This window comes from Crotalus tigris, unplaced genomic scaffold (assembly GCF_016545835.1).
Source record: "Crotalus tigris isolate CLP2741 ecotype Arizona unplaced genomic scaffold, ASM1654583v1 scf7180000023687.2574627, whole genome shotgun sequence".
Lineage (NCBI taxonomy): Eukaryota > Metazoa > Chordata > Lepidosauria > Squamata > Viperidae > Crotalus > Crotalus tigris.
In genome coordinates, this window is record NW_024100118.1 from 1363304 (window position 1) to 1379599 (window position 16296).

At 39.1% G+C, this 16296-nt stretch overlaps 1 protein-coding gene across 2 annotated transcripts in view; it reads right to left on the reverse strand.

Annotated features, from left to right (window-relative positions):
* Nucleotides 1-15906, reverse strand: part of OCLN (occludin) — a 37062-nt gene extending 21156 nt beyond the window's left edge. The window contains exons 1-4 of one of the 2 annotated variants that reach the window (XM_039320748.1): nt 15774-15906; nt 13366-13443; nt 11762-12464; nt 10266-10424 (exon numbers count right to left, since the gene is read on the reverse strand). In XM_039320748.1, the coding sequence (XP_039176682.1) occupies nt 10266-10424; nt 11762-12464; nt 13366-13415 (912 nt within the window). In that variant the 5' untranslated portion in view covers nt 13416-13443; nt 15774-15906. Of the gene's footprint in view, nt 1-10265; nt 10425-11761; nt 12465-13365; nt 13444-14952; nt 14974-15773 lie in introns of those variants that run through there. The other variant, XM_039320749.1, reaches the window with a different exon arrangement.
* Nucleotides 15907-16296: the final 390 nt, after the last annotated feature.

The following is a 16296-nucleotide window of genomic DNA, read 5'->3' on the forward strand; positions in this document are numbered from 1 at the left end:
CGACCCCAGCGAAGTTCAGCTGGGCTCTTCCCTGTGGACGTGCAAGGTGTGGTGCGGTGTGCAAGAAGAAAGTCAGCTAACCTGTGATGCCAGTTACCATAAACCAGTTTCTTGAGGGCATCTTTGGTGGTGCGCACCATCCTTTCTGCCATTCCGTTGAAGGATGGATGGAAAGGAGCCGAAGTTGCATGGCGGATCAGGTTGGCCTGAAGAAAAGCCTGGAATTCAGAAGAGGTAAACTGAGGGCCATTATCCAAACCAGAACATCTGGAAGACCGTGTGATGCAAAAATGCCTCTCAACACCTGGATGGTCCTGGCAGTAGTAGTGGAGGAAACAGGAACAACCTCTAGCCACTTAGAATGGCTATCAACAACAACCAGGAAGAATTGCCCCTGAAAGGGCCCAGCGTAATCTATATGCACCCTAGACCATGGGGTTTGAGTTTCCTCCCACCTATGCACTGGGGCCTGAGGCATTTCAGGCCGAGACTGTTGGCACTCTTGGCACCCGTGCACTTGGGCCTCGATGGCTTTATCAAGCCCAGGCCACCAAAGATGGCTGTGTGCAAGCGCTTTCATCCTGACTATCCCAGGATGTCCCTCATGTAGAGAGATCAAGATTCTAGACCTCAATGAGGCTGGGATCACTACCCTGCTACCCCACAACAGGCATCCCCTGAAAGTAGAAAACTCATGCTTCTTTTGCCAGAAGCTTTGGAACTCAGTATCTGGGCATTTGTCAGGCCATCCTGACAACACCCATGTCAGCACGCATGAAAGCGTGTGATCAGTGGCAGTTTCTGCAGCCACATCCCTAGCATTGATGGGAGACTCAGGCAACTCTTGAATTGACAGAATATTAATAGCTGGAGCAGGATCTGGCTCTAATTGGTTCAGGGGTAGTCTGCTCAGGCTATCTGCATGGCCCATCTCTTTTCTAGGTTTGTGGACTAATGTGTAGTCATATACTGACAGGAAAATGGACCATCTCAGCATACAAGGAGAAATGATACGTGGGGTCTGTTTGTTAGTGGTAAACAAACCCAGCAGAGACTTGTGGTCAGTATAGACCAGTGGTTCTCAACCTTTCTAATACCGCGACCCCATAATACAGTTCCCCATGTTGTGGTGACCCCCAACCACTTATACATCACCGGGTGCCAGGGGCATAGCCAAAGAAAAGGGGGGGAAAATGACAGACAGTCTTGTTTGGCGACCCCCGTGAAATGGTCGTTCGACCCCAAATGGGGTCCCGACCCACAGGTTGAGAACCACTGGTATAGACCGTGAAATGGCAGCCATGTAAGAAATCATGAAATTTCTTAATGCCAGCCACTATGGCCAAGGCTTCTCTGTCAATTTGAGCGTAATTTCGCTCTGCAGAAGACAGAGTCCTTGAGTAATAGGCCACAGGGACCTGTGTCACATCAGCCTTCAGATGGCTAAGTACAGCTCCTACCCCATAAGGAGATGCATCGTAGGCGATGCAAACAGGCAGTTGCTCATTGAAATGTGCTAAAACAGCATTAGATGTGAGCAAAGCCTTAACCTCATTGAAACTCTTGTCATGGACTTTAGTCCACTGCCAAGGACCCTGCTTGTCTAAGAGCCTGTGTAATGGCTCTGCCACAGCAGCTTTATTTGGGAGAAATGCATGGTAAAAATTTAAGTGTCCCAAGTAGGCTTGCAGCTGACTCTTAGATTTAGGGCTTGGGGCCTGTTGGATGGCTTGCAATTTAGTTTCAGCAGGGTGAATGCCTTGAGCATCTATCCTGAATCCTAAGAAATCAGTAGAAGTGACTATGTTACATTTATCCCTTTTTAGTTTAAGGCCTGCTTTTTGAAAACGAAGCAAGACAGCCCTTAATCTCTCTGCTAAATTTTGAGATGATTCCCCAGCAATGAGGACATCATCAAAATAGGGACAGACCCCAGGAATACCTCGAAGTGTACTCTCCATGACACTTTGGAATATGCCAGGAGCTACATTTACCCCAAATTGCAGTCTCTTGACCTTGAATGTCCCTCTGTGAGTTACAATAGTCTGGGCCTCTGCAGCTGCCTCATCAACAGGTAGCTGTTGATAGGCCTGTGCCAGGTCAAGCTTCGCAAAAATGTGCCCTCCCCCTTGAGGGAGGCCAGAAAATGTGACTTACCACAGGCACTGGATAAGCATGCTGTTGCAATGCCTTATTCAGTGTACACTTGTAGTCTGCACATATACGTATTTCCCTATTAGCCTTTAGAGGCGTTACTATGGGAGTTTCCCATGGACTTGAATCCACAGGTTCTAGAATCCCCTGTTGGAGCAATTTGTCCAGCTCAGCATCAATCTTACCTTTGAGGGCAAAAGGTACCCTCCTAAGCTTAACCCTGATGGGCGTGATGGTTGGGTCTAACCGTAGCGAAATTGGAGGCCCCTTGTAGGATCCTAGCTCTGAACTAAACTTATCTGCAAACTCTTTGCAGACTTCTGTAAGGTTCAACATTTGCAAATGGTGCAGCCCAGTTACCTGGATTCCCAGAGCCTCGAACAAATCAAGTCCAATGAGACTCGTACGTTCACCCCCAACAACCACCACATCTAGGGGACCTTCAAAATCCTTATGCTGTACTCTAAGGGTGGCCTCCCCCTTAACACACACCAAAGAATTCTGAAAATTTGTAAGTATTAGATTGGATGGGCTGAGTTTAACTCAAAGGCCACTGCTGCTGCATATCCTTTTGAATGTGTTAATGGAAATAATGGAAAGTGCAGACCCAGTGCCCAACTCCATTGATAAGGGAACCCCTTGCAGCCTTACGTTAATGGAAAGTTTCTTCTTAAACTTAAACTGTTCTCAAAACACTCCCGCACGATGTGCAGAATCCCACCCTATGCTGGCTGGGGATCCTGGTACCTTTCAGGCACAATTCTTCATGAGGCTGGACCTTCTGGCAACCCAAACAAATGGATGCGATGTGGCCTTGCTTGTCACACGCTCTGCAAATGGCGGAGCAAAACCTGCAGTCAGCTCGCTTGTGGCGTCCTCCCCACCTGAAGCATTGAAGAGATGCTGGGGCCTTATCCAGACGTTCCTTCTGCCTCTTTCCAGCTGGCTGGTGAAGCCTATCCACCTATTCTTCAGGATCTGCTTCCGATCCTTCTCGAGCGTCCTCTTGATGGACTGTAATTGTTTCTGGAGGGTTCCTGGTGGGTCGTAAAACCTTCACAGCCCTGCCTGCTGCTTCCTCAGCTCTCACCTCTTGTAGGGCATCTTGGAAAGAGACATCTTCTTTTGCAAAAATCTTCTGCTGTAAGTCTCTGCTCCTCAAACTGCATACAAAGCGATCTATCAGCCTCTCTTATAATAATAATAATAATAATAATAGTAAAGTTGGAAGGGACCTTGGAGGTCATCTAGTCCAACCCCCTGCTCGGGCAGGAAACCCTACACCATTTCGGACAAATGGCTGTCCAGTCTCTTCTTAAAAACTTCCAGTGTTGGAGCATTTACTGCTTCTGGAGGCAAGCTGTTCCACTGATTAATTGTTCTCACTGTCAGGAAGTTTCTCCTTAGTTCTAGGTTGCTTCTCTCCTTGATGAGTTTCCACCCGTTGCTTCTTGTCCTTCCTTCAGGTGCTTTGGAAAATAGCTTAATTCCCTCTTCTTTATGGCAGCCCCTGAGATATTGGAATACTGCTATCATGTCCCCCCTTGTCCTTCTCTTCGTTAAACTAGACATACCCAATTCTCGCAACCGTTCCTTATATGTTTTAGCCTCCAGTCCCCTAATCATCTTTGTTGCTCTTCTCTGTACTCTTTCTAGAGTCTCAACATCTTTTTTACATCGTGGTGACCAAAACTGGATGCAGTATTCCAAGTGTGGCCTTACCAAGGCATTGAAGAGTGGTATTAATACTTCACGTGATCTTGATTCTATCCCTCTGTTAATGCAGCCTAGCACTGTGTTGGCCTTTTTTGGCAGCTGCAGCACACTGCTGGCTCATATTTAAGTGATTGTCTACTAGGACTCCGAGGTCCCTCTCACAGTTACTACTATTGAGCATGGTGCCACCTATGCTGTACTTGTGCATTTGGTTTTTCTTGCCTAAATGTAGAACCTTGCTTTTTTCACCATTGAATTTCATTTTGTTAGTTAGTGCCCAGTGTTCAAGTCTGTCCAGATCCTTCTGTATCTGAAGCCTGTCTTCTGGAGTGTTGGCTATTCCTGCCAGCTTGGTGTCGTCTGCAAATTTGATGAGTTCCCCATCTATCCCTTCATCCAAGTCATTGATGAAGATGTTGAAGAGTACTGGGCCCAGAACAGAGCCCTGGGGCACCCCACTACACACTTCCCTCCATATAGATGCAGTTCCATTGAGGACCACTCGCTGATCCTTGAGTGCACAAGGTCTGGCTGCTTGCCTTAAGGCCGCAATAAAATCCATAGCAGATTCACCCAGCCTCTGGTCTCTCTGCTCAAACATGTGCCTCCAAGCAATGACAGATAACTTTGGCAGGAAGTGTTCCTTCAACATTTTCTTTAAGTCAGCATATGTTATTGACTCCAGAGGTACAGGGGCCACCAGATTCTCTGCGATGTCAAAAGCTTCTTGTCCACAGGCACACAAAAGAGTTGCTGTCTTCAGACTGTCTTCTCTTTTTTTTTTTTTTTTGAATGTAGGATATGGCCTTTTTTTTTATTGAAAAATTTTTAGATTTTACATAACAATACAAATCCCTTCCCCGAACCCCCCACCAACCATCCCTTACCCTCCCCCAACCTTCCCAGAGTTGAATACAGGCTTAATTAAAAAAATTTCAAAAAGTCTTAAAACAGATATAAACCATAAACAAATCTAAATACATTAATTAAACAAGTTGTTAAATAATTAACAATAATATATGTATAAAAAGACAAAAATACAAGGAAATACAAGAAAATAAGAAGAAAGAAAAAGAAAAGAAATAAGAAGAAAAAAAAGGAAAAAAGTCTATAAAGTCTATAAAATATCTTAAGTTTTTTATATAAGTTATTGAAAAGCTAAATAATATTTTTTTATATCCAACTTATATTGTATAAAATTTATCCATTTTTTCCATACCAAAAAATACTTCTCTTGCGATTGGTCTTTCAAGAAAGCCGAAATCTTTGCCATTTCCGCCAAATAAGAAACTTTAAGAAACCACTCTTGCAAGGTAGGCAAAGATTCCTTCTTCCAACATTGCCCTACAACAACCTTGCCGCTGTGATTAAATTTAACATCAATGTAGTCTCTTTAGTGTCACAATCAGAAAGAATACCTAACAAAAACAATTGTGGGGTAAATTTTACCCTTCTTCTAAAAATTCTTTGGATATTCCACCATATCTTAATCGAAAAAGCTTTTATATTTTTACATGACCACCAAATATGATAATAAGTAGCATCCAAACATCCACATCTCCAACATTTAGGCTGTAAGTCAGGATACATACGAGACATTTTTTGTGGATCAAGGTGTTCAGGCTGTCTTCTCTTATCTGATTTACTCTGAAGTAATTCTCAACCCATGCTACATATGAAGTCCATCTCTCAGGGTGTGAGACATCAAATTCAGATAAGCGGCCAATCTTCGCCATCCTCTAATTTACAACCTTCACCACTCGCTCCTCTGCAAGCTTTTATTGGGGAAAAGGGTCTTTTAGCCGAGCTCATTCTCTAGCGATACTATACTGGCAGGCTGGGACACTGATTGAGACGCCGTCTTCCCCTCTTCAGGACTTCCTGGGTGAATCCTTAAAACTTTTTTTTCTTCAGCTTGCAAAGGATCCCATCCTCGTCGCCAGCGTTGTGTTTCCGTTCGTGTGCAAATGATGAAGACACATGATAATAACTAATCAATGCTTTATTCTCTTACTCCAACTCCCAGCAAAAAGCAAAAGGCACGCATGCCTTTTATAGGGCTTGAACCCCGGCAGAGTGAACCAATAAGATTTCTTCTTTCTTTGAGCCTTGTGCGCATGCACTGGCACCTCTCTGTCTGGTCCCGGGCAGCTTTTAGAACCCCCGGGACCATTTGCAACAATTCTGGGCCTGCTGAGTTTCCTCATCAGGCCCAGACACAACATATGGTACTTCAACGATGACATTTTTGTAAGATACATCGATCTGACAGTGTGCACAAGTGCATGCTTGAGACTGAATTTGAATCTGGATCTCCCTGGTTTAATCTAATGCTTTATTTCAGGTATGTTCAGCCTTTTGGGCTGCAGTGAGTAAAGAGGAATTGTCTCGGGCCCTGCACAAAGTATATAATATAGTTGTAGAAAATTAAAATATTGGCTGTTGTTCATCTATACAAGGTTTAGGCCCACGTGAACTAAATCAGGCCTCATGGAAAAAGTATTGAACCAAAGTCTGTGCTATGCTTAATTTTGCAGTTTGCAATTGTACTTTATTTAATATGATTTTGCTAAGCTTGCTTGTTTCAAATATATTTAGAACGTAAGGACTGGAACTGTAAGAAATAGTAGCTGATGGATGCGAGTTACAATGTACACGAGTACGTGGAAAGTTATATTCAGTGCACATACTGGAATGTCATGTTAAATCCAATGTTTGTTTGTTTTTAACTGTATTATAAATAAAATTTCTAAAAAAAAAGTTATATTCAGCAAAGGGTCAGTAGAAAGTGTAAGGTTGTTGACCATCTGTCTATGGTCTTAGGATGAGAAAGGGTATAAAAAATTGGGACTGGACCTGATTGATTGGCCACTGGCCTATAGCTGTCCTTATTGCAACTGCTATGTCATTGGATGTTTATGTGTGTGTTCCAAATTATTGCTGAAATAAGCCTCTGAATCTTAAAGTAACAATTATTGCTCTGTGTTGCTGTCTCTTGTTTTTTTCATTGGGTTTTTCCACAACATAGTTAATGTATATAAATAACAAACTTTCCTTTTTAAATGTATATTTTTATTATGATCTTGTGGGGCCACATCACTAGCTGTCCAAAACCACATGCAGCGCATGGGCCACAAGATGGACATGCCTGCTTTAAATACAACACAATGGGCCCTGTATAATTTAGCATTATATTGACTCACTAATTCTGGCATAGCTGCAGACAGAACAATATCTAAAAAATAATTCTGAGCCCAGCTTGCAATCCAAGCAAAGATAACAGTCTCACTTTCATATAATATTTTTCAGCACCAAAGGAATGCATTAGAGAAACTAAGGAATTACCATTATTTGATGCAAGGAAGAAATAGAAGAATATTCTGTTTGCTCTATTCTCAAAGAAACTTTTTTTCCTTTCCAAGTGAAAACTATTGATTCTTATTTGAATGAAAGCAAGTAACAGTTCTCCTCTCAATGAGAGATTGTTCTATTTGTTTTAATCGATACTCAGTTCAGCTTTGAAAATGCTATAAAGAAATTACAATGGCCAAAAAACCGAGCCTGATTAAGGGGCTCAGAACTATTTGGGACAACTTCCAGCAGCTTCACAGACTCAGATCGACATGGCAATCATGGCTCTGCCTCAATTGCTTTTGGGCTCAAAAGCTGTAAAAGCATAGTCAACTACAAACTGTGCGAAATAACTTTTGTGCAGGTGCACATAAAGCACTTTATATGGTTTGACCATCCCTACTGCAAATCTTGTGACAGCTCACCTCCCCAGGTTTTATAGCTCAACACACTCAGCACTGCTGAAGCCATTTAATGTTTTGCTCAGTTACAATAAATGTAGTCTCTGTAACCAAGGCCATTTAGTGGACATAAAGAAGACAACATCAATCTTGCGGTCGTCTGCTTAATCCTCAGGCAATTTTGGTTAGCAATTATAATCTAAGAGAAATGGATTAATGTCCTATAAATAGCTCTCATACTGAATAATTCTGAGTAAGTTGTTATGTATATTTCAAAGTCCGCCAAGAAACAGAGAAAAAAAATGACAACACAAGTGCAAAGAAGTAGTAATGCTCCTCCCACCCAAGCCTCTTGTGCAGACAGATTTTCTCCAAAATATTTTTTTACATAGCCTTTGCTATGATCTTCCATGAAAGATTGTTGGTCCATGACAAACACATAAACCATAAGTAAAAGTTAGTCACTGGAATGTGGTTTTCTTCCCTATTTATTTTGCAAAACAAAAAGCAAACTAACTAGACCAAAAGGTAAAGGAAAACTATTACCAAAATCATAATATGAGGGGAGATACTAATCAAGAGTCTACACTTATGCACAAATACAAATTATTGTTCTGTGATAAACACAAAAACCACAGCTACAAGTTATTCACTAGGATTTGATTTGCAGCTCTGCTTTACTCTCTCCTCTATCAGGTGAAACATGAGTAAACAAGTTCATTAGCTAATAAAGTACACACCCAGAAACTGTCTCACCGAAACATTCACTTTGTCTCATTTAAAGCCCTAGATGAAGTAATCAGTCTCTTGACAATAAGCTTCTCGATAAAGGTCAATGCCAAAGCAATGTCGCAGATAAGTCATAAGGTGCCAGGATGCAATGAATACTATAAACACAAACAGGCAATTTAAATACAAGATTTATGCTACTATTTTTAGTTCCCAAGTCCTCTCCATTAGTGAACAATTAAGAAAGTAAATTACTTCATTATTTCTAATAGTATAAGATTCAATCTATAATGCCTATTTGTTTTTAAATGAAAAAGTTGTAATGCCAACTTTTAAGTCCAGGGAGGGAAGCCGCTTATGTTTTGAAGTTGTGAGGCAGCCGGTGACACAGGAAATAACATGCTGGTGGAAGCAAAATTGGATTTACCCAAGAGCTTGTCTACAGTGGCACCTTGCCTCATTTAGACCATCAGCCAGTTTTGGATAGCAGGAATGAAACCCATTGCCCAGGGTATCATGAACACAACCTCCAGGCACATTTTCCTGACAATGTTGCTTCCACTGCTGTAGTCCGTTTGGCTGGTGTTCTTGAGTTGTTCAAGGCTAACCCCAACATTTTATCAGTTGCAGCACAAACTGCCAGGAATGCCCCTCACCCTAACCTGTGGTCAACATCCCATACTACCACAGAGGTTAAGGTGAAGGGCATTCCTGGCACTTTGTGCCCCTTGAAAATTCTTTTGTCTTTAAGGACTTTACAGGTGGATTACTAAAGACCCTTACTCACCAATTCAGTATGTTTTAAACTTCAAAGTGTGATTTCCCATATGAAACAACCAAATAAACAGCACTCTCTATAACTGTTACCTTTTTAATGTTTCATGAGAGAAGCATTTCTCCCATGAATAAAATAATGAAGTGGAGTGTTCTCTCATATTATTTTCTTATTTACAGTTCATAAACTGTACATAAATAGTAAAAAAATGGGCTGTTTAACTTTGTTGTCATGTGGGGACTGAATCAACTTCTTTTCACTCAGGAATCCATTGAAACAGACAATTTGACCAAAGATGCTTGAACATTTGCATACAGCTGGATGGATGTATAGATAGATTGACATCTGCCAAAACCTACATTCCTCCTCTCAATAGAGGCAAGGCCAAGATGCATGATAAATTAAATACCTACTTATTAAAATGAATTGCCTATAAAATAACATTCTCTACCTATAAAAGCAATTGCTTATTTGCATATATTATCCTGATTGGCCAGAGGCTGTAATAAAAATTCTTTCATTCATATACAATTCATTTTTCTTTCATAGAAACCTATTGATGTAGATACATTCTCAACTGCCTTCCAGCAGAGAAAAAAACAGAGATGCAATAAGTTATAATTGGCAGAGAAGAAAAGGAGAGAGCCTTGACTTAGCCATTATAAAAAGGACTAAAATCAGTAAGAAGTCAGCTAGCACATAAGTTTTTCCAAAGCAACAGCTGATCCTGAGATAAATCCTAAAGAAAACTGTGTTTTGCTGCAGCACTCTTTGCAGCTGTTTACATATTTACCCATTCTCCTCTTTTCACTTCATTTATTTCTCTAGACACTTCCAACAATTCAACAACTATTTATTGGAGAAATAACTATTATGTAGATCAGTCTGGAGCAAGTCCCAGAATTCCTCAGCCATCTGGCACTTGAAATTCACACTTAAGAAACGGTTAAGAAACACTGATATTGATGATTATTCACAATTGGTTATAACGTAACTCCAGCAGGGCTAAAAATATTTCTGCCTTATTTTAAGTGACATTACCACCTGCACATTACTGCAAAGCATATTTCAGCATGGCACATATTTATAAAACAAACATCAATCCTGCAACAGCCCAAAATAAATATTAGTTAACTTACCCATTCTTCTACATTAGGAGATTCATCAAACCCTTTTGTGTTATCCCAGAGTATACTTATTTTACCATAGTAACCTATTTTACTTCGGGTCTTTACTGCGAAAAATATTATTATAGCCAAAGCTGCAGCAATCAGGAAGCCTAATACAATAGCAATAGCCTGGGGAAAAAAGCAGATTAGTATGTTTAGATTACTGCTTTTACAACCACAAATAATCTTAATACTCTTAAATAGAAAGTCTTTTTCAAATTACAACTAAACAACATGGAATCATTACATAGTAACCAAATATGCAAGATTCAAAGATAAATTTAACCTATTTTCACTATATTGAGAAATTTTGATTTATACAGAAAACTAAACAAATTGGGAAGGAGCTTCTTAAACATAGAAATAAGCATTATTATTTACATGTGTTTCAGTGGCAAAAGCCAAGCATTTCATGTACATAGATATGCATTATTTTAACAATAATATTTATGCAGTAAATAAATATGTCCCTCATATTTATTTAACTGAACTCAGTCTGACAGAACACTGCTTTTGGAAAAAACAATCTAATCTTTTCCATGTTTAATCTATAGTATATTTTTTCCAGGCAAATACATATGTATTGTATATAGTAATCAAAATATGTAATACACTTTTTTCAATAAAATTATAAAAACTCTTTTAATGATCAGATAAATTTCAGATTCCCCACTTGTATTGGTTTGCTTACAAAGAATTAAGCTTGCACAAATGCATTAGATATATCTAAAATTCTTATCCATTTACAGAATCCCTTGGCAAAGGCCTAAGTTAGTCTAATCCAGTGTTTCTCAACCTTGACAATTTTAAGGCATGTGGACTTCAACTCCCAGAATTCCACAGCCAGCAATGCTGGCTGTGGAATTCTGGGAGTTGAATCCACATGTCTTAAAATTGTCAAGGTTGAGAAACACTGGTCTAATCAAATACAAACAACTGCAGCCAATATATTTAGCAAAAGGTTTTATATATGAAGTAGAATTTTAACTGGGAAACATATAATTGGACTGAAAATGTACAGATACAAACAAATAATGGTATATAAATGCAATCAAGCCACTATGTTGGAATCCTGCACTTATATGATAGTTAATGGCAGATACTATAGGTATTGTAGCCCAAAACATCAACAATGTTGGAGTATCGATGATGTTATCTAGTTTGGGTCACAAAATGTCTGCAAAAAAACAACCAAGCTTAGACAGTACAAGGGTGAGCACTGTGTCAAAATCTGTTTAGAAGAAATGAGAACTAAGACATTTCCATATTTTTGTTGTTGTTTCCCTATATTAAGAACAAAAAAAAATCACACTGCTGCAAAAAAAGGGTGACATTCAGTGTCCTGCACAAATCAGTGAAATCATTTCTGCATAAAACTAAGTTTTAATATAGCTATTTAATTCTATTTTTTATTTCAAACACAACTAATATTTTGCATTTGGTATGATACTAATTTATTTACATACCTCCTGAGGTTCCACCACACAGTAGTGATATAAGTATTGATTCATGTAGAGTCCAGTAACTGTGGTTGTATAAAACTGGTTGCACAACATATAGATTTGATAGTACGATGCTGATCCAGAAGCTTGTGCAGTTGGGTTGACTGCTAGTATATACACGATTGTAGCAATGAACATCAAGAAGAGCAATATAGAGCTTGTTATTATCACAAAGAGATAATATTTCCTTGTCCTGGCCATCTTAGTCTTTGTAACACCAATCACAAAAACCAGCAATCCAGCAATAAAGCAAAAAGCTGTCATTGCAAGTATAAAGCCTTTTGCAGCTCGTGAATCAATATTATTTCCTCCAAGGCCATATGCACTATTATAGCTACCATAACTTCCAAAACCACTGCTGCCAACGTATCCACCATAGTTATTTCCAAAACCTCCATAGCCAGAGTACCCCACACCAGTTCCTAGTAGACCTCCATACATGTCCATATCCCAAGCCAGAGTAGAAGCAACACAAGCAAAGACCCCAATAGACATGACTAGTATGAGAATTGACATGATCTTGATTATTCCTGGTGGGGAGGACCATTTGTAGAAACGTTGCACTTCATCTTCCGGATAATAAGAATACGCTGGTTGAGAGTGCATAAGCTGAGAATGGAATTCACCACCAAATGTATTGTTGCTTGGTAAATGGTGTGAAGGTATGCTACAAAGATTAAAGAAACTATTAGACACAATTTTACCAAAGCAAATAACATTAAATGTCAAATTTACTTCATTATAGTCCTCCAAAACATACAGTATTTTCCGGCATATTAGACGACTTGGCGTATAAGACAATCCCTGACTTCGGAGCTGATTTGCATGCTTAGAAAGTCGTCTTATCCGCCGGAAAATACAGTATTTATATATGCTATATATTCACACGTATAATCTGCCATGATCAAATACAATGTGCATATAGAAAGTCCATAAGATTTCTTACTGCTTCCAAAAAAATGCTTATCATTAAGTAGTGTTCAGCTGCTAATGTCTGACCAAAAGATTTAATGAAGTAGGGAATTATGTGCATGTGCAATACTCACTACACTGTGGTGAGATGGAAGCCATTTCCCTAAATGGTACTTTTTAGATATATGGAAGAAAATGAAAAATAAGATGGAAAAGATATTTCATTAACATATTCATTTAATTGAGCCATGAGTCTGAATCAGCAATGAATATTTCTTCCATTAAAATAATTAGCTTGGTAAAAGCAGCTATGGTCAGTTATTCTGATATTCCTGTCACTGGGAAAGTACACTTTATCTCCCCTTTCACTTCAAATTTGTATTTTATGAGATTCAAAGCTCCCAAACATTTGTGTGGCTGCTGTTAAATATTCGGCTACTTGGGAAACATATAAAAAATTTTAACAAAGTGAGCAGGTGCTATAGTGTATCTTAGCTTTAGTCACAATATAATACTCAAATCACTGTACATGTGTTTTAATAGCTCTGTCATTATATCAAGAATTAAGAAATTATATCAGCAATGGAGAAAACTGCCATAAGCCATATTTTAATAGTGTACTTTACTTATTTATAGTAAATGAAATAGATATTTACAATTCATCTGGTCGATAGGGTGGAGGACTTTCAAAAGGTCTGGGTGACATAGTGGAAATTGAGTTGTGACGTTTTTACCTATAAAGAAAAATATTCTAATAAGTTATTTAATATTTTAACTTAATTGAAACAAAATGCTAATAACTATGTGAAATGCAATTTTCAAGATTAAGTTCAGGTCACAACACACATCTTTTAGCCAAGAATACCTGGAATCATGAGTTAAATTATTAATTCTCTATATCACGATCGTCTATTTTTTCAGTTACCTAAATTTATATAATTTACCCTTGTAATTCACAGACAACTATTTAGATTCACTATGCAATCTTACAGAAATGCAGGCACTCCTCATTCAGTGACCACAATTGGGACCAGCTATTACAGCACTTCACTAAGTGAAGTAGTCTCTAAGTGAAACTGAACTGTGTTTATGATCTTATGTCAGCAGTCCTTTGCTTTATGCACCCGCAAAGGTTGTACCATAAATGCAAGGATAGAGTGCAAGGTTACTTTTTCATCACTATTGTAATGATTACTAAATGAGGTATAATTTGAAGATTAATTCTTCTGCATTCTTTGGTGTTTATTTCAGACATAAGTAAATTTCCACTATATCATAGATCCCACTTCCTCAAAGTTTTTATGGTAAGTAGTCTTTTTAGTCTAGATAAAAACTGCAGTTTCACATTCTGAACATATTTTATAAATAAGGCCGTCACAGGAAATGACAAAGGAGCTCCTTTCATAATGCCCCTTTTATTAATGAAATAATTTTTCACCTCTTTCAAGAAAAGTAACAACCAGGAAAAACTTATATCACAATACTATAAGGCATGCACTTATTTACTAAGGGTAACCTCAAGAACAGAAAAATAAAGCTACTGAAAAATATTTTTCTTGCTCTCAAAGCACCTGTTTTTTAATAATAAAATAGAGTAAAAAAACAATACTGTACAGAATGTTTTACAACTATGAATTAGAGCTAGGAGGATAGTAATGTTTTACAACCATGAAGTAGAGCCAGGATGATGGCAATATATAAATTGCTATATTACATTAATGCACCAATGTATTAATTCCATAAATGTGTTTATTTAAAACAAACATCTGAATAAACTAAACATAAGATTATTAAAGGAATCACATTAATGAACAGAATGGCAACATTGCAAGAAGCTGGGACTTTTATTATAGGTAACACAGCCCAATACTAAAGACTTCATTTTTAGAAAATTTCTTAAAGATTTGTGTTTAGTTCTTTAAGAGCAAGCTTAAAGATATTCACAACCATATATTAGAAAACACAGCTCAGTGTAATATAAAGTGATTTAATTTGCAAAGAGCAGAAAGAGCCAAGTATCTGCCATCTGTATTTAAATTGGATACACTTGTAAATCAGATTAATAAAAGAAAATAGGCATTAACATTACTAGAAGATGCTTTCCAATGTATCAGTAGAAGAAAACAGTAGCACTTTAAAAACTGGCTATCAGTTTGTATGTACTGTGCTTATCAAATGCTTAAACTGCTATCAACAAATTTATGTACAGTAGGTATAGTACAAATGTAAGGTAGCATACATACAAGTTTGGATGTTTCCTGACAAGGCTTTTATGTTGCATAATCTTCTCAATCATAAAATGCTATGGAACATGTAGAATTTTTTTGTCACTTAACGATATCACACTGTTTGGGGGTTTTTTTCTTACAAGAAAATAAATATCAGGGAATAGTAGAATAATTACAGAGATGTTGATTTCCAACTTTCAAAACTATCTCAGTCACCTGCAAAGTGCAACTATTTTTGCTACAACTGAAGAGCCCAGCTAGCTGTTATGTGGAAACATAGTAAGTCATGATAAATAAAGAGGTATTTACACCAGAAATACTTTCGAGACGAAAAGTAGACAATTAAGGTTTAACACATACATCAAACTAAGCCAAAATGCAGTTTGCTTGTCTGAAACTCAACCTTCAAAAATTTAAACTTGATTGTCACTTAGCATAAATATCCCCGAAGGATCCTTATCAAGGGATAAAATATCCCTTGCAACTTAAGGAGAAAAATAAAAGAGAAAATCAAAAGGCACATTCACTCCCCCCTCCCCCCATTTCCTGCGTCCCCTTCGGCGCCCCCCCTCCTCCGACCACTATTGCTCAACTTTAGAAAAAACCTGAACGAACTAGTTTGATCTAGAGAGATCGCCGTGGGACCGAAGCACTTTTCAAGTCCTAAAGTTAGCGCGACGGCGACAACCACAAGGACACTATCTCAAATCACAGCCAATTCAGAGAAAAACAATTAGGGAAATAATTCCTCCCAAGCTCCTTTTTACGCGCTCTGCTCTGAGCGCCTTTCACGCTGCCCAGCTCTGCCCACCAGCTCCACTGAAAGGCAGCCTTACCTCGCCTTCACGGAGCTCCAACCACCTGTTGAGGTTTCGCACTTCTTAAAAGGCGCATCGCCTCCTTCTGCAGCCCAGGCAGGCTGTCGCGCGCGCCACACCCAAGTCAGGAGAGGGCATGCGCAATACCTACATACCTGAGCAAAGGGAGGGGAGAGGCGCCTTCGCCCCGCTCGGTTCCATTGGCCGATCGCTTTCTTCCAGGCCGATTCGGGGGCGGGGCTCGGAGGCACCCAAGAGGCCGAGAGGCGAAGAGAAGTGTCTTTGTCTCTTTGTGACCCAAACACCTGAAACTCGCCCGCGGGCAACCCGTAGGTTGGTCGGATGAATCCTTCAGGGCGGGAGAGTTCCTTTAACGCAAGGAGGACTTGTTTCCATGGGTTGTTTCGCTATCATCTGACAGTTTCAACCGCAAGGACTAGCACCACGAGGAATAAATAATTAGACTAAGGCTTGTCCAGCGTTTTCCTCTTACTGCAATCCTCTAAGATAGCAAACCTTTCCAAGGAGAAGCAATTTATTT